The sequence below is a fragment of the Octopus bimaculoides genome, chromosome 6 (genome assembly GCF_046866305.1).
Source record: "Octopus bimaculoides isolate indiv1 chromosome 6, ASM4686630v1, whole genome shotgun sequence".
NCBI classification, from domain to species: Eukaryota; Metazoa; Mollusca; class Cephalopoda; order Octopoda; family Octopodidae; genus Octopus; species Octopus bimaculoides.
In genome coordinates, this window is record NC_142933.1 from 42709506 (window position 1) to 42729540 (window position 20035).

At 35.1% G+C, this 20035-nt stretch overlaps 1 protein-coding gene across 4 annotated transcripts in view; it reads right to left on the reverse strand.

Moving 5' to 3' along the window:
* The window catches only part of LOC106871483 (telomerase-binding protein EST1A), an 87077-nt gene that overhangs the window by 7985 nt on the left and 59057 nt on the right, over positions 1-20035 (reverse strand). For 2 of the 4 annotated variants that reach the window (XM_089353798.1, XM_089353799.1), the window contains 4 exons: positions 19727-19909; positions 18016-18144; positions 13628-13699; positions 2362-2512 (listed from right to left, as the gene is read on the reverse strand). In XM_089353798.1, the coding sequence (XP_089209924.1) occupies positions 2362-2512; positions 13628-13699; positions 18016-18144; positions 19727-19909 (535 nt within the window). The remainder of the gene's footprint in view (positions 1-2361; positions 2513-13627; positions 13700-18015; positions 18145-19726; positions 19910-20035) is intronic. The other 2 variants (XM_089353800.1, XM_089353801.1) reach the window with 1 other exon arrangement.

A 20035-nucleotide genomic window follows, 5' to 3' on the forward strand; every position in this document is an offset into this window, starting at 1 on the left:
AAATTAAAAACATAAAATGGCAACAATTTACCCATCGCACCCTGTATTTATATACAAACACACTTGAAGGTGCATGGCTTAGTGGTTAGAGCAATCAGGCTTGCAATCATGAAGTAGTGAGTTTGATTCCTTGACTGGGCTATGTGTTGTGTTCTTGAGAAAGACATTTTATTTCATGTTGCCCAAGTTTACTCAGCTGTAGGAATGAGTTCTGACATCACTGGTGCCAAGTTCTATCAGCCTTTGCCCTTCTCTTGGATAACATCGTTGGTGTCTACCAAATATACTCACAAAGTTTTGGCCAGCCCAGGGCTATAATAAAAGACACTTGCCCAAAGTGTGATGCAGTGCAACTAACTGGATGGATGGATAGATAGATAGATAGATAGATAGATAGATAGATAGAAGGAAAGAAGTTTGAAGGAGACTTCCACTTCAGCTGGTAACATAGGTTTCTTTTTCTGTGAACAAACAAACAAACATAGTCACAAACACAACTATCTTTTCTAAGTAACGAGGGGAAAACAGATTTTAAAATAAAACATCATAATGCTTAACCCTTGTTTTGAATTAATCAATGATGTGATTGTTTATTTTCACAATGATATTGTAGGATAAGTATGAGAGGTTGGATCTGGCCAGTTTGAACATAAAATGGGTAGAATGTCTGGGCCAGTTATGGCCAGTTTAAGTGCTAAAGGGTTAATAATGAACATTTATATGTTGCTTCAAGAAAAAGAAAGAATTCACAGCCAAGACACCATTAAAGATGTGCATCTTCAGTGTTTTAGTGGAAGTATAACATATTGATGAATCCATAAATTATTAATAGTACACACAACAATTATAGTAGCAAGTCAAGAGCCTCCTATTTTTATCTTTTATTTTTCACTTGTTTCACTTGTGACTGAAGGTTTAGTCACAAATAAATTGACTCCAGTACTTTTTTTTAAAGACTGGTACTTATTCTATTGGTCACTTTTGCTGAACTGCTAAGTTATGGGGACATTAACAACCCAACACTGGTTGTCAAGATAGATACACATACACACACATTGTGTGTGTATATATACATATATATATATATATATATATATATATATATATATATATATATATATATATATATATATATGAAACATTCAAACACTGAGATTTGAAGTTAGATGTCACTACTGTTCATATCTGTGGATAAATTCAAAATTTGATGATATCACCAGTAGTGGCATGGGTGGAACGCAGTTATAATAGCTTTAAACAGCTATGAATTATAAATTTGCACGAAGCGTAATGATGCTTAATAAGCATCTACCTGCTAGAAATAAGAGCTAAGTCTTAAATTAATCCACCGTAGCGCACCAATATAACAGAGAAAAACAGTATGCGAGGGAAACAGAAAGAATTAAAACATTTAACAGCACAAATAAAAATATTATGCAATTAGGGATATCCACAAACCAGGTTTCGGCTTTTGGGTATTTAACTCTGAGCCTCGTCAGTGTGGACCACCAGTTTAAATCCGTGACTGTTCATGTTAGTCTCTGAGTGTGCAACTGGTTTTGTTTTGCGCCAAAAACAGAGCACATGGTGCATAAAAATTTATAAATGAAACATTCACACACAATGGACTTCTTTCATTTTCTGTCTACCAAATCCACTCACAAAGCTTTAGTTGACCTATGGCTATAGTAGAGGATGCTTGCCCAAGGTGTCATGCCATGCAGTTGGTACTGAACCCAGAACCATGTGATTGGGAAGCACACTTTTTACCACAGCCACGCCAGTGCCTATGACCAATAGTAAAACATTCTAGCAGTGTTAGGGTAGATCAGTACAGCAAATATCTCATTATAAACAATAGCATAAAAACTATAACATTACATATGTTAAAGACTAATCCATTTAGTTAGGATCACTTTTACAAGAGATCAAATTCACTGAAAGATCACCTTTAATTACAGTATAGAGAATATGTTGCATGTACACTGGGTTCCTTGCATGTTCAAACAGGTGATTAAAAAGCTAGCAACAGGCAAGCTGTGTGGCCATAAAACATTGCCTCAGAAAAATTGTCCAACCCATATCAGCATAGATAAGTGAATGTAAAACACTGATGATGATGAACACGGGACAAATGTAAAACAAACAAGTACATTCATAAAGCGAAACTAGTTTTGTGCTCTAACGAATTAAATTGTGCTGTTAAGCTATATATTTCATCTTCATTCATGTTTTAAATTTCAGATTTCAGAAGGAAAGGGAAGGCACTTTTAATCAAATTCATTGGTTGTTTAATTTTACAGTAAATAAACAACTAGTATTTATGTAACAACTGGCTGTAACGGTACAGCACATACTCACCAATTAGTGGAACAGAGATAGTGTAATTTTCACTGAAAATTAGTTTCTGTAAACCAAGCAGATGATCAATGAAGCAGTTGGTATCTGGTATAAGGTATACTGGCTGGATTTCAATCTCAATACAACAGTTTCTCTGTTTGCGTAAGAGAGCCTGAAATGAATACACTTTAATTATGAGGACATTGACATTGGAGATGAAAATGAAAGAAAAAAATAAAATGACAGGTTAACCACAAAATTTGAAAATTCAAGATTAGCTTCAATGAAATACATAATTCAGACTCAAAATGAAGATGTGTTTGTTTCTTTAGCTGCAGCTCAAACTAAAAACAAAAATGAAAATAACTGAAAGACAGTGAGGCATGGGTTATACATAAAAATCAAAAAAGTGAGAAATTTGGATTGGGAATAATAATAATAAAAGATTATTAAAGAAATGGTAGCAACAAAATTATACATTACTGATTATTATATTTTGATTATTATTATTATTATTATTATTATTATTATTATAGATGATTTGGCTCAGGTTTGTTCTTATTCCAAGCAGGATTTATGTGGGTAGTAGATTATTACCTAGTAGAGGCGCAATGGCCCAGTGTTTAGGGCAGCGGACTTGCAATCATAGGATCGCGGTTTCGATTCCCAGACCGGGCGTTGTGACTGTTTATTGAGTGAAAACACCTAAAGCTCCACGAGGCTCCGGCAGGGGATGGTGGCGAACCCTGCTGTACTCTTTCTCTCACTCTTACTTCCTTTTTCTGTTGTGCCTGTAATTCAAAGGGTCAGCCTTGTCACACTGTGTCACGCTGAATATCCCCGAGAACTACGTTAAGGGTACACGTGTCTGTGGAGTGCTCAACCACTTGCATGTTAATTTCACGAGCAGGCTGTTCCGTTGATCGGATCAACTGGAACCCTTGACGTCGTAAGCGACGGAGTGCCAACAACAACAACAGATTATTACCTATAACCTTAGATATCCACAAGCTTTCAATAGTCTTTCAAATACTTAAAACCCTCCTGATAATTTTTACTGTCCCTAAGAGGCAAACTTTTAGTAGGAGCTCTACAGGACATTCTATTCCAATCTCCTTCAACCATTTGTCAATATCTTTACTTACAGTCCATAACACACCAATTATTACAGGCACGACCTTTACAGTTTTCATACTCCAAATTCTTGCAATTTCAAATTTTAAGAGATTGTATTTTTTTTGTTTTGCATCCTCTTTATTATTATTATTATCTTTTTTTTTTCTTCCTTCAAATTTTCTTCCATTTCTCACCGAGTGTTTTCCATACACCTAGGGCAGAGAAGCTCATTGTATGCATTCCCAGTTTACACACGCAAATTCACAGGTAAAATATGTATTTAAAAAAAAATTAATAAATAAATAAATTCATGAATGGATGTTGTTTTCACAGCAATAATGCTCTTCTCAGTACGAGTTGTTCCAGTTAACAAGATTTTTTGCACTTCCTGTAGGGATGGTGAGCCTATTATTATTATTATTATTATTATTATTATTATTATGGCACTATGCTGGCAGAATCATTAGCATGCCAAACAAAATGCACAGTGGCATTTCATCTGTCTTTATGTCCTGAGTTCAAATTCTGCCAATGTGGACTTTACCTTCCATCCTTTTGAGGTTGATAAAATAAGTACCAATTAAGCACCAAGGTCGATGTAATCAACTAGCCTCCTCCCCAAAACTTGTTGGCCTTGTGCCAAAATTTGAAACCATTATTATTATTATTATTATTATTATTATTATTAAGGTGGTAAGCAAGCATAATCGTTAACATGCCAGACAAAATGCTCAGCAGCATTTCATCTGTCTTTACGTTCTGAGTTCAAATGCTGCCAAGGTCGACTTTGCCTTTCATTTTTTGGGGTTGATGAAATTTGTAATTGTCAAGCATTAGGAGTTGACGCAATCAACTAAATCCCTCCCCACCAAAATTTTGGGTCTTGTGCCCAGAGTAGAAAAGATTATTATTTTTAAGGTGGCAAAGTGGCAGTATCATTAGCATGTCGGAAAAAAATGCCACTAAGCATTTTGTCCATCTTTATGTTCTGAGTTCAAATCCTGCAAGGATCAACTTTGCCTTTCATCCTCTTGGGGTCAATAAAATAAGTACCAGTCAAGTACTATGGTCAATGTAATTGACTAATTCCTTTCCCATCAATCAGGCCTTGTGCCTATTGTAGAAAGAAATAATAATAATAATAATAATCATCATGATTTCAAAGAACTATTTCAAATCCCACCAAGGTTAACTTTGCCTTTTATTCTTTTGGGGTTGATTAAACGAGTACTAGTCCAGTAATGGCCAAAATTAGAAAGAATTATCATTATCTGGCAGAACCATTGTTGAATAGGACAAAATGCTTAGTGACATTTCTTCTAGCTCCTTATGTTCTGAGTTCAAATTCTGTCGAGATCAACTTTAACTTTTATCTTTTGGGGTTGATAAAATAAGTACCAGTGGAACAATGGGGGTGATGTAATCAATTTAGCCTCTAACTTAAAATTGCTGGCATTGCGCCAAATTTTGAAACCTTCATTATTATTATTAAACTTGATGTCCATGAACCAATTTTTGGCACTTGGCCATTGCATTCCTTCCTAATTAAATTATAACATAGTATGAACTATGAATACAGGTTTTAATGGTCATCTTTTACTAGCTCTGGCATTTTGTAGTTTTTCTCACATATGTGAATAAAAATAACTGAAATTGAAATTCTAGAATTCTAGGCCCTTTTTTTTTGTAATAAAAAGCATTATCAATGTGTACAAGAAAGAAAAGTCTTATCCAAAGCCAACTGTTGGCTTGGTGAATGAAGATAGAGAGTGTCTATAATTAGTAGGAAGAGAATTTTCTTAAGGGAACTAAACCTTACATATAACTTTTGGTTCTGTGTTTAAGGAGAAAATTAATACAGCTGTTGAGGTGTTGAAAAGTAGGGGATGGGGTGGGGTGAGGTACAACTGGCAACTTCTACAAATAAATACCATCTTATATGTAATGGTTGCACAATAAATATCAGGTCATCCCATAAGTTCTGTCCGAATTTTGAATAAAGAAAACAAGTGATCAAATGTTATATTTAATTGAAATTTAATCATCAATGTACTTTCCCTGATTATCTATGACTTCCTTCCATCTATTTACAAGCTTGTTAATCCCATCAATGTAAAACTCTTTGGTTTCAAACAGAAGAGCTCTGAAATTTCAGTTTCGACCTCCTCCTGGCTTGCAAAAGTTATGTCCCCAAATGATTCTGTAAACTACAAAACAAATGGTAGTCTGAAGGAGCAAGGTCGGGAGAATAAGGTGGATGAGGAATTTTTTCCCATCCAAGCTCCCCGATCTTCTGTGATGTGATCTTTGCAGTGTGGGGTCACACATTGTCCTGATGAAACATCACTACTTTTTGATTCACTAAAGCGGGTTTTTTTCTTCTTAAGCTTAGTTCAAACATTCTAATTGCTGACAGTAGACTTGAGCATTGATTGTTGCATTAGGTGGTAACAATTCAAAGTGAATTACTCCTTTGCAATCCCACCAGATAGAAGTTCCCTTCTCGGTTGTGGTTGAGCTTTTTCCCTTTTACCAAGCGACTGCTTACAACATTTAACATTTCAATAGAAGATCCATTTTTCGTCACCAGCCACAAGTCTATCCAAAAAGGGTGAAATGAGTTATCGAGAATGGAGAGAAGAGCGGATGTCAACTTGGGATTTGTGGTTGCTTTCAGACAATTCATGAGGCGCCCATTTTCCAAATTTAGGAACCTTTCCAAATTGTTGAAGATGACGATGAACAGTTGTATGGTTTGAACTAAGCTTTATTGCCAATTCTTTAACTGATAATGCAGGATTTTCTTCAAGTAATGCCTCAAGCAGCTTATCATCAAATTCAAATGGATGTCCTGTTCAATCTTCATCTTCAAGGCTAAAATCTCCACTTCTGAATTTTGCAAACCATCTTCTGCAAGTTCTTTAATTCAAGCATTCTTACCCATAAACTGAATGTATGTTTCAAGTCGCTTCGGCTGCAGAGTTTCCTTTTTTGTACTCATAAAGCATTTTGTGCCTTAAATGCTCTTTGGATACTTCCATATTAGAAAGGGTTTTAATCAAAGAAATTGTAATTCTATTATTCTGTAAAATAATATTTAATTAGTTTAAATGTACACAAATGCATAAAAATAATTTTTAATTCCATTAGACATTCTAAAATACTATTAAATTTCATTCAATTTTAAAAAAGGTAAAATCGGACAGAACTTATGGGATGACCTGATGTATCAATACATGTAACCAAGACTTTACAAAATCTTTTGGTTCAATCTAAAATTATAGCAAAACCTTAAAATTCCAATTTTGATATACTGATATAGTTTAATAAGAAAAAAATAAAAGTTGCTTTTATTTTCATTTTGAATGCCATCTTGGTGCAACACACAGAGCTCTTGCTATGTTACTCTTCCCAACTCTCATTCACTGCAATCACATCCTATTCTTTTTCTTGTCTCCATTTTAAACTTAAATTCACTTCTTTGTCACTTTCACCCACTAGTCTAACTGACACTGATTTTCACTGTGATGGCAATATTGTTATAGCAATTATAATTAAAAAAACAAATGAAGGATTTATTCTTCATGTATAGCAAGGAAATGATTTGTTGGTAGGAGAAGTGACAGAAACACCAGCAACCATAGTTTGTAGCTTCTACACAGCACAAATATAAACAAACACACAAATGCACACTTCTATATTTGGTAGAACTGGATAAATAGAACTTAATACATGAGTAAATGTACTTCATTATTTTCAACAGCAGAAATCACAAAGTGACTCAAAGGCCAAAAGTTTTATGCACAGCTAAGTGATATACGTGAAACACTCGACCCTTGAGTCATATTGTAACTTTTGCCTATCAAAATAATAGAAAACATACATAGTTTCCAGCCACCAATTCTTTCACAATTGACAAGGTGCCTGGCTTTAACAAAGATGCCTGTGATAAAGGAATCTGTACTAATATAATATAGGAAAGGAATACATAGTGTACTGGATTGTTGCCATGCTGGAGCACTACCTTCAAGGGGCATTTAATTAATTGTACTGACCAGTACTTGGGTACTTACTTTATCAGCCTTGGAGGATGATGAAAAGCATAGCCAAATAGGCATTTGAAAGGACATAACTGAGATGAAGCCAAATACCACAAAGACTAAGCATTTTCATCCAACATACTTGGTTCTGCTTTTCCACAGCACTATGCACTTACATACACATTATTCCACAGGTTTCTGCACAGTTTACACCTGCTAGATTTCACTCACAATGCTCTGGTCAGTCCTAGGTGTTGTGCAGTGAGATTGAACTTGAAGACAAATAGCTGCAAACTAAACTTTCTTAACCAAATAGTTATAAATGCTAACTATTATTATTATTATTATTGTTGTTGTTGTTACTTAGGCGGTGAGCTAGGAGAGTTGTTAGCACACCGGGCAAAGTGCTAAGTGGCATTTCGTCTGTCACTACATTCCGAGTTCAAATTCTGCCGAGGTCAACTTTGCCTTTCATAAATTAAGTACCAGTAAAACACTAGGGTTGATTTAATCGACCAGTCCCCTTACCCCAAATTGCGGGCTTTGTGCCTTTAGTAGAAAGGAGTATTATCATTATTAAGGCGGTGAGCTGTCAGAATCGTTAGCATGCAGGATGAAATGCTTAGCAATAGTTCACCTGTTGCTACATTCTGAGTTCAAAATTCCGCCAAGGTCAACTTTGCCTTTCATCCTTTTGGGGTCAATAAATTAAGTACCAGTGAAACACTGGGGTTGATGTAATCAACTAGTCCCCTCCCACCAAATTTCAGGCCTTGTGCCTAAAGTAGAAAGAATTATTATTATTATTAATTTACAGTTGCAATTTATTTTATTGTCAGAAAAATAAAGAACAAAAACTCCAAACATTGTCAATATATTAAATATTTGTTTCAACAAAAACATTTAGAAAAACTTTGGCTACCTTAAGAGAAAAACAACAAACAGAATAAGCACAAAATATTTTTTTTAAATGACATGTGTGCGCATGTGCATGCATACACACACACACACACACACACACACACACACACACACACACAGAGTTTAGTTGACTAACCAATGTACATATCACTTCAAAAGCAGCCAGATTGATTATATTTAGCCGAACTTAAACAATATCTAGTGCTAATATAACCACATTATCCACCATTACATTCAGAGTTCAAATCCTACCAAGGTTCGCTTTACCTTTCACCTTTCCAGGGTCAATAAAATAAGTACCTATTAAGCACTGGGGTTGATGTAGTTGACTTCATTCCACCCCCGAAATTGCTGGCCTTGTATCAAAATATGAAACTAATATATCGATATTATATATGTATATTATAATGTACATATAAATATTTACAGGAATAACATCGATAAGCCTTTTCAGATTACTGATGTTTCCAAACCAGAGGTAGCCACCATTAAGGTAGAAAAATATTAGATTTACTCAAATAGCTACATGAAATATAGGTTTCTGTAAATTAATATAATTGATACAAGTTTGTTAATATTGTACTATGCAAGGTACTGTGAAACAGGGCCAACCAACAAATTAGTCTGGTGGCTGTGGCAATTTGAATTCCTACTCATAAATTGACAAGTCCTTTAACCCTTTGGGGATCGATGGGGCACTGCAGCCATGCAGCATATCTAGGGTGAGAAAGCTTGGCATAGCCCATCCCTCCACAGGCTAAACTCATTTCTACAGCTGATTAGACTGGAGCAACGTGAAATGAGCTGTTTTGCTCAAGAACACAATGAATTGCCCAGTCAAGGGATCGAAACCACAATCTTATGGTCATGAATCCAACAACCTAACCATTAGGCAACATGCCTCCACTAGTGGTACACATTTCTACAACTGAGAGGAATGGGGTGATGTGAAGTGAAGTGTTTTGCTCAAGAACACAACACATCGCCTGGTCCAGGAATCAAAACCAGGGTCTTACGATCATGGGTCCAACACCCTACCCACTAAGCCATGTGCCTCCACATATGCTACACACCTCCAGCAATCCACAGCATTTTCTCTGTGGATCATTCATAAATTAGTGCGGTCTATATGAAGTTTTGGACCATCAGTGTCTGGAAAGTCTGCTTTATACCTGTACACAAATATATATTCATTGCATTATAGAGGTTATGAGAGGTAATGGTGTGTCAATAAGACCGAAAGGTGTCAGGTAATGCTGAGTAAGTGCTATGGACAGACTATAGTTAAGCTCCAGTAAAGATTCCAGTACTTTGTGAGTAAGGTACTGGAATCATGTGTATACCATTCTGCCTAAATAATGGATCTACAGATGCAATATCCCTGCATATATCTCGCATCTATTTTCATTCCTCCACTTCATTCTCTATTTCCTATCGTATCTAAATTAACTATTGCTTAACCATTTTCTCACACAGTCTCCAATGAAGGGATATATAAAATATCCCAGAAACAGCTGTAAGACTTATTTATAAATGTTCTAAAATCTTTCACAACCTTGGATTTTTATCTCATTCTGAAATTTTTTTTTATATATACATTGTTATACAAATATGTATTATAGTATAAATATAAATGTACATTATAATATACATATACATTATGATATACCTATAAATACATTCATAACAGATATAAATTTCTGTAATAATACACATATAATTGTATATTATAATATGCATAAAGGTCTATTATGCTTATATATGCAAATTACAATCAGATTTTTCTAATAAAGACAAGAGTAATTAAAGCAACAGACCCAAGCCCACCCCAATTCATTAATTTATAGTCAAGAGAAAATAGGAAAAATTTTCCACAGTTTATCATTGTTGCCATTGTTGTCTAAATACCAACAAAAGACAATTGTTAGAGATGGCCTCTTGCTCTGTTTATGAAAAAAACCTACATAAATTTATATATCTAAGATAGTGTTTTAGGTAGTGCTCTCTCTCTCTCTCTCTCTCTCTCTCTCACACACACACACACACATACACAGAAAGCAAAGTTGTTTATATGAAAAATACCCAAATATTTTGTGTAAAGTAATCAGACTCCATGCAGTCAATTTGTGTTCATTATGTTAGAAGTTAGTCACATCAGTCATCATTCAATTAACGATTAGTTTTAAGCACAACTTCAAAGCAATTAGATATAAATATTAAAATGCAGACAACAAAAACAGATCAAATCCATTGGTTATAATGTACACATACGCCAATATAATGAATGTGCGTATGTTTTAATGGTTAAAGGAGTGTAGCAACTCTGAAAATGTTGGTCAAGCAGGCAATCACTGGTTAATCAAATCCTTTAAAAAAAGAGGTTAAAAAGAAGCAGTGGGGAGATTAAAAAAAAAGTTTGTTTCTTTTAATCTGAAATATATGCTTAAAATATTGAATATCCAACTATATCTCAATAAGAATGGGATCTGCACTGAGAGGGAAAATGAGATTTAGTAGAAAAAGTACATGCTTTGAAGAGTAGTAACAATGATGAAATGGTTTCATTAAGAAAACTTCCCAATTGAATTAATAAAAAAATTTTGTAATGATTTACTGGTGTTTAGCTCTATGCCAGATATGAACATTGAGACTTGTGGTGAAAAGACATTCCAACCATGACCATTCTGCTTCTTGAGACACAGTGTATCTAGAAGTACTTTGCTCAAGGTGTTCTTCCTTTTAATCCTTTACCATTCAAATAGGCTGTATTTGGACCAAATATTCTGTTTTATATTCAAACCAGCCAGATCCAGCCTCTCACACCTATCCTACAATGCCATTCAAAAGATAAACAACCATATTATTGAACTCCCAAAGCTATGAGATAGTGCATGGTTAACTCAAAACAATGTAAATAAATAAGCATTACATTTGACAGAGTAATCTGAATGTTAAAGTGTTAAAGACAGTAGATGTGATTTGGCAGCTATTTCAATCAAAATGAGCGACCACAGTGGCTTTGTCATTGTAACTAGTAGTCAAGTATGAAGCTACTAGAAAATATTTTCAGAGCAGATTATAAGATGAGGAATATTCAGACAAAGCCATGATTCATGTACTGCACACACACACACACACAGATTAATAATTTAATAAATACATTTATTGCGGATATATTATTACCTACATCTAATCTAGTATATATAAATCGCAGTAGGTGTGTGTATAATGATTAACGCATACATTTCCACAAGTCTCAACCGATTTTCACCAAACTTTATGCACACATTACTTATGTCCTGCAGATGGTCATGCACTGTAACATTTTGCCCAGAACTCCAGCGTAAATGGACAGGTTTTTTGTATGTAGGGTTTTCCATACTTTTTTAATCTTTTCATAAAAGTGAAAGGATTTTGTCTATTAATTTCCACTGTATACCTATATAAATCACAGTATGTGTGTGTATAATGACTAAAGCTTACATTTCCACAATTCTCAACCGATTTTCACCAAACTTTACACACATGTTACTTATGTCCCAACGATGGTCATGCACTATAACATTTTGCCCAGAGCTCCTGCCGTAATTGGACGTAAATGGACATAGTTTTTTTTGTATGTAGGGTCTTCCATACTTCTTTAATCTTTTTATAAAAGTGAAAGGATTTTGCCTATTTATTTTCGCTGTCCACCTACGATGGTGATTCAGTTGACTAGGACGCTGTACACGATGAATATCGAATACCAAACTATCTTAATCTACATATTTAAACTGCATTAAACTGTGGCAAGCTTACTTTTACCTATTCTGAGTTACTTGAAAGGAGATGTTCCCTTCCCTCTCTTCTATTTGTTGATACCTTTGTTTACCTTTGATACCATTGTTTCACTTTAAGGATGCTTATTTACCCATCCATTATGATATTTCAACTGTTGTCCATTGTTTCAAATACATTTTAACATTGTCGTTCTAGCCCTTTTCCAACAATCACATATGATTCATCCCAAAGAATCAACCTTTAGATAAGAGTTTTGCTTCCACTAGCGAAAGTTATACGTATCTTTCATACAGCTCCATACCAATTTAACTATGTGGAAAGACAAAATAAAGGGGCTTCCTTCAGATTCCTTACACCATTTATGTGGCTGTTTCTGACAGGAAATTTTGCTTTCTACTCACAAAACACTTCAGTAGCTCTACTTTGCATAGCCTGCAAACTTATATGTACTATGATCATTAAAGTGCAACAACTTCCACAATAACTCCCTTCGATTTCATTTTCTGTTCCTAGGTTAATGAGAAACAGATTATTGTGCTACTCATAAACCTTCTTGGTAGTTCAATTATTTGGTGAAAAAAATACCACCAAAGCAACTTAAACCGTCCAAAGAATGGGTGTGTTTATCATAAACGTTTCATATTTTACTACATACATTAGTAACTGAGCAAAATGTTAGTGCTTACTTTTTGCTTTTAAACAACAGCTGCAACACCTACAACTGTTACATCATGTTGAATAATTAATAAAAAATAAAGAAGTAAAATAACAAGAACCATTAACAGTCATGAAATCTGATGACAAAAGTTATTAAGAAAATAAGAACTGATATTCAATATCACAGGATATATTTAGTAAGGTAAAAAAGCCAGGTTAGTTTTAAGTGTGTTGCTTGGATGCTACAGTTAATTTAGTTTGTTTACTTCTATTTTTTACATGACTATTTAAAAAAAAAAAAGTCCAATACAATATGCTCTAGTAGCTAGTGTACAACATTGGTAATGGTTAGCAATATAGCTACTTTGGAAAGGAAGCATATTAAAGAATGGGGAAAATGTACAAATGTAAGGTATGTCAGAACAGTTTCAATGAAATAGACTTTGAAATTTTATTTAAAAGATTTAATCTTTTGTTGTTAGATGAAATAAGCTGTAAACATACAATACACAAATAAGTATTATATATCAACTTTCTGACAAACACTTACCAAACTGAAAGATGGTAGAGTGATGGTGAAGATGGTGATTAAGTAAAGTTCATTAGAAAAAAAATTACAAGGAAAACGTCTGTTATTAAAAAAACAATATTAGTTATTTAGCTCAAATAACATTGAAGACATCAGAATAGAAACAAAGCTCACACAAAAAACAACTTAGGAAAGTGGGTTAGCAGACATTCAATCTGAATAAGGAAACAAAATTGTTACTGACTTGGATGTTCTGCTTACGGCTGGCCTGTTGATCAACTTGCTGCTGGAGCGCATCTCTCTTGGCTCTCAACATCTTTGGAAATGACGATGGAGCAGATGTGATAAGTGTGCAGATAAGACAAAAATTACATAAAAAAAAAGAAGCATGCAAGCAAACAACATGCAGTTTAAGGTTTTACAAACAACAGATATTTATTTACAAGTAGTCCATTGATTTACTTCAAGTGCAAAACAGATCAATTCATACATTTGTTTGCAACATGCTAATGATTAAGTACACCATGTCAAAAATAGGATCACAATTGTTTTTGTCACATTTAGTCATTGTTTTATTGTGGAGTAGCTATTTCAGTCTGATGCTATCTGAAGTAACTTTTCTCTTTAATGAAGACTGTGCTATCTCATCAGGTTACTGAAGAAAATATTTAGTTGCAGAGCAACACAATCAGAATCTAAAAGCAGACAACTCTTGTCTCTACAGCAGAAATATGATCAAAGATACAGCTAAAAACATAAAAATAAATAATAACGCAGTAGAAAATCTTAAAATAAATCTTTAAGAACTGGCTGGTTACCCAAAACAATTCTAAAACCACAACTGAAAACAGGAATCTAAACTATCTTTCTTTTCTGTACATGTATTTGAATATAATAATATCAGAACAGAATAGGCATGTTACCATTAACAAATCCTCTGATAAATATCACTTTAACCAACAAAATTACAACTATGCATGAATTCTGCTTTTGCAACAATTAGGCCACAGCTATAGTCCAGTGAAAGATACTCAAAATCTATCGACAACTTTCTATTACAGATTACTCGACCAAATGTAATGCTTATTTACATTGCATAAGCGCATGCATGGCTGTGAGATCAGAAGCTTGCTTCCCAACCACATGGTTACATGTTCAGTCCCACTGTGTGGCAACTTGGGAAAGCGTCTTCTACTATAGCCTCGGGCTGACCAATGCCTTGTGAGTGGATCTGGTAGATGGAAACTGAAAGAAGCTCATCATGTGTGTGTGTGTGTGAGAAAAAGTCTTTGTGTTTGTCCTCCGCCACTGCTTGACAACCAGTGTCAGTGTGTTTACATCCCCGTAACTTAGCAGTTTGGCAAAAGAGACTCATAGAATAAGCACTAGGCTTGAAAACATAAGACCTAAGGTCAATTTGTTCAACTAGAACCCTTCAAGGCAATGCCCCAACATAGCCACAGAAAAATGACTGAAACAAGTAAAAGATTAAAGATAAATGGTTATTTTTAATTAATCATGCACTATCTCATAACTTTAAGATTTTGATGATGTGATTGTTTATTTTTTAGAATGACACTGTAGGGTAGGTGTGAAATGCCAGATCTGGTTGGTTTGAGCATACAATGTGTAGAATATTTAGGCCAGATATGGCTGGTTTAAATGCTCACAGGTTAATGTAAATATAAGGCTCTACATCTTGAAACTGTTGAAGACATAACATTATACCTTTCGCATTAAGCTACACTGTCTGCACTACATGTTACACGGATTGTTACCAGATGTGGAATTACTTCTTGCAATATATTATTTGTAGTCAGGCATATCGTAGTTCATGTTTCACAATCATCATCATCATCATCATCATTTAACGTCCGCTTTCCATGCTAGCATGGGTTGGACGATTTGACTGAGGACTGGTGAAACCGGATGGCAACACCAGGCTCAATCTGATTTGGCAGAGTTTCTACAGCTGGATGCCCTTCCTAATGCCAACCACTCAGAGAGTGTAGTGGGTGCTTTTACGTGTCACCTGCATGAAGGTCAGTCAGGCGGTACTGGCAACAGCCACGCTCAAAATGGTGTATTTTATGTGCCACCCGCACAAGAGCCAATCCAGGGGCACTGGCAACGATCTCGCTCGAAAATCCTACGAAGGTCAGTCAGGCGGTACTGGCAACAGCCACGCTCAAAATGGTGTATTTTATGTGCCAACCGCAAAAGAGCCAGTCCAGGGGCACTGGCAACGATCTCGCTCGAAAATCCTTACACATGTCACGGGCACAAGTGCCAGAAAGGCGACGCTGGGCACAGGTGCTATCCCGATTTCGCTTTCGCTTGCCGCAATAAGAATGACTATGAATAACAATGACTATCCATATTCTAAACATTGATAAACTGTGCAAATTATTAAAGTACAGAAGATTTAATTGGTTATGATATTCCTTTTAAATAAATTGGCCACTGTTCTTATTAAAATATAATATAACTTATAGCTTTAGAGCTATAAAGTTTCAAACAGTTGAATGGAAAACTGGAAGCTTTCTGTTATCTAATTTCATGGTACAAATTTCTCAGTTCTAATACATCAGAAGTCAGTTTAGTATTTCTTTTCACTAGTGTCATGGTAATAACTAATATATATCGGAAAATAATTGGTATCAAATGAAATAACTAATATGCTAATGTCTGATCAACCAAAAAGGTAACGAGCTGTTAGAACGTTAAATTGAATACCTCGCTGTATTTGTTCTGACATGTTGTGTCCTGAGATCAAATCCTGTTGCAGTCATCTTTGACTCTCATCATTGTGGAGTTGATAAAATGAAAAATACCAATCCAGAGCTGTGAGCTGTAGATTAGTGGGACTGTAAGAATGCCAGACCAAATACTTTGTGGTGTTTGTTCTTGCTCTCTGCATTCTCAATCAAATTCTACCCGGGTGAAATTTTAACTCAGAATGTAGAGAGCCCAAAAAGCACCCATGCCAATCCACAAGCCAGGCATGGCAAGTAAGGTAAATCCTCAAAGCAATGACCAGAACCAAACAGATGGCGCTGGGTTTCAAGAGAAGGGTTTCTCTGGTAAATGAATGAATAAATTCAATCAACTATGTATCTTTCATCCCCTCTGGTCTCAATGACGTGACATAGTGATCATTATTCAATCAATGACAAACCTTTCCTATAAAAAGTGCATAAATAAAACTACAAACTTGTTTTTAACCACAAAGAGAATGCCATTTTACATTGGCTAACACCAATATATTTAATTTAATTCATTTTTATATTTATTTCATTTAATTTATAAACAAGAAGTACTGCCAGTGATTCAACTAATTCCCAATATAATATTATTGTTTGATTCAATTTATTTTTCATCCAACTGAGTTGTTACTGCAATTTAATCAATGATCAAAAGTATTCCAGCTGTTTCCATCCTAATTTTGCCTATAAGCAAGGAATCCAAGACCACATTATCCAAAGTATCCATTTTAAAAACAGTAATGTGATTTAAAGATTTGGCTGCTATTTCTCATTGGCTTAACTCAAAATAAGTCCTAATAGTAAGGTGTTAAACCAAGAAATGGGAAGAGGCATAGCATCTTAACTATACTTTACTAGTTCTGCCTTTCATAAAAGTGGTTTTTAACATAGATACAAAGCCACATGTTTTAAGGATAGGGATATGTTGTGTATTGTGTATTGCTGAGAGGCTCTGTGATACTTCATCAATATTTAGAGGTATTTATTGTGGCTGTGTGGTGAGAAATTTGCTTCCTAACTGCATTGTTCTGGGTTCAGCCCCACTGCATGGCACTTTGGGCACTTATCTTCTACTATAGCCTCAGACCAACCAAAGCCTTGTGAGTAGATTTGGTAGATGGAAACTAGAAGCCTGTCGTGTGTGTGTGTCTTTGTGTTTGTTTCCTACCACCACTTGACAGATGGTGTCAGTTTGTTTACATTCCCATAAATTAGTAGTTCAACAAAAGATACTAATAGAATAAGTATCAGGCTTTAAAAAATAAGTACTGGGGCCAATTTGTTTGATTAAACCCTTCAAAGCAGTGCCTCAGCATGGCTGCAGTCCAATGACTGAAACTAGTAAAAGATCAAAGAAGTTTCAGTGGAATAAATACAATTAACATTGATGTTATTTTTAGGATGATTCCTGAATTTCTGTTGACATTTTCCTCAATCCTATTTGATATTATCTCAATCATTAAGAATTTTTCTCTATCCAAAATTATACTAACCATCAGAAATTTTATGAAGCAAATCTTTCCTTTGTTATGGAACGATGATTGTTCTGCAAACCTCAAACTAACGTAAATGTGAGAAGCAAGCAGTATAAAGCAAGTTTTGAGAGAGAGAGAGAGAGAGAGAGAGAGAGAGAGAGAGAGAGAGAGAGAGAGAAAGACACACACAAAGAAAATAAAGGGGAGCAATAGTGATAAAATGATATATAGTTTGGCAACAGAAGAAATCTAAATACAACAGCTACAACAACAATAACAACAACACCTACAGCAACAACTACAACAGTTAACCAACCTGACCAAGTCAATCATGCAAGACAAGAAGACACTGGAGAAAAGAGGAAGAGAAAAATTACACTTTATATACTTACTTGGATATTCTGTTGGTGGCGGCTTTGTTTTTCAACTCTCTTTTTCAGTTCTTCTTTCTTTGCTTTCAACATCTTCATCTCTTCCCCATCAGTAATATCATCCTCTTCTGTTTCCATTACAGCCTCATCCTAGATGAAACAAATGACATGAATATCATTCAATAACGAAAAAAATTTGATTGGATTTTTAATCAATTTTATTGACTACAATAACAAAATCTTTGTTCATGAAATGTAGTGTCTCTTTAATGTAGGAAATAATGAGTGCTTGAATCCAGATTGACAACAGAATTTTAAATGGTATTTTTAGCTCCAGTTCCATAATAATAATAATAATAATAATAATAATAATAATAATAATAATAATGGGAAATATGCAGGTTGTGGGCAATGAAGAAAATGGACATGATACCAATAGTGTATTATAAATGTATTTATAAGTGTATTATAATGTATATGTGAATTGAATGAACAGGAGCAATGTGAAATAAAGTGTCTTGTTTGAGAACACAAGACAGCCTAGCTCAGGAATCGAACTCACTACCTCATGATTGTGAGCCTGACACTCTAACCACTGAGCCAAAGGGTTAAACAATTGCATGACAAAATATCATCATCATGCATTTTCCACACTGGCATGGGTTGGATGGTTTGACAGGTGCTAATGAGCCGAACTGCACTGGGCTCTGTTGTCTGCTTTGGCATGGTTTCTAAGGCTGGATGCCCTTCATAATGCCAACCACTTTACAGAGTGCACTGGGTGCTTTTTACATGGCACCAGCACCAATAGGATCATCAAGTAACTTGCAAAACAAAGACCCCTTGTCTGGGAGAGGCAGTGGTACTGAGGGAGGTGACTTTGTGCCAGATGAGAAATTAAAGTATAATAGAGGGATAGGGATAAGTGTCTTAGAATAGAGGAGATACTAGGCTACCCCAGGAGGAAAAGAAAGGAGAGGAAAGAAAGAAAGATAGAGAGAAAGTTAGAGAGTGAACTCAAGAGAATCAACATTCTGCAGGAAAAAGAATTAAGAGTTAGTGCAGGATCTAGAGGTGAGAGCTAACATGAGTGAAATGAAGAGTAAAGACAAGTGAGTTGGTAGGCCTGGATGGAAATGGCATGAGACCAACGAGCTCCAAGGAGCAGAGGCCATATGTATGTAGTAATAGTACTAAAAGCAGAGAGGGGACACAGCATGCCTGAAAGTCAGAGGGTTGTAATTTGTTGGTGAAATTTTTGCTATGTTGTGGATGAGAGATCACAAGGAAAGGTTATTGATGACTGTGGGGTCTAGAATTTGTGGAGACAATGTTTTAGCTATGTGACAGTACGGAGCTTGTTAAAAAAAGAAGAAAAAGCAATCTCCCTTATGATGGTTACCTTTTTATTTTTTTTGCTATGCTGAGAATGTAGATTTTCAGTAAAAGGTCATTTTTGATGGCTAGCTGTTAGGATTAACTTATTTGTGGCTATCATTGAAGGTGATGAGAGAGAGAGAGAGAGAGAGAGAGAGAGAGAGAGAGAGAGAGAGAGAGAGAGAGAGAGAGAGAAAAAGAGAGAGAGAGAGAGTGTGTGTGTGTGTGTGTGTGTGTGTGTGTGTGTGTGTGTGTGTGTGTGTGTTGTGTGTGTGTGTGTGTTTGTGTGTGTGTTTGTGTGTGTGTGTGTGTGTGTGTGTGTGTGTGTGTGTGTTCATAAAAGGCAAAGACTCACCTCAGATGTAACATATTGTTCAATATTCATTTCAAGTTCTGCTTCATCTATTAATAAACTGGGTTCTGTTGAAGAGTAACATTTAGTTTCAACATCAAAAGATAGCATTGGGGTTTCAATACCACACAAATAATCTCCAAACATCTGAAGGCTTTGAATGCGAAGACAATCTCGAGCTATGTCCTGAAGAAAAAAATAAAAAAAATAATAGAAAACAATGATGACAATGCATTTAACAAGGTCATTTTGGAAATCTGTCAAATAGAACTAACACATTTAGAAGTTTAGATTAACCCTTTTGTAACCATA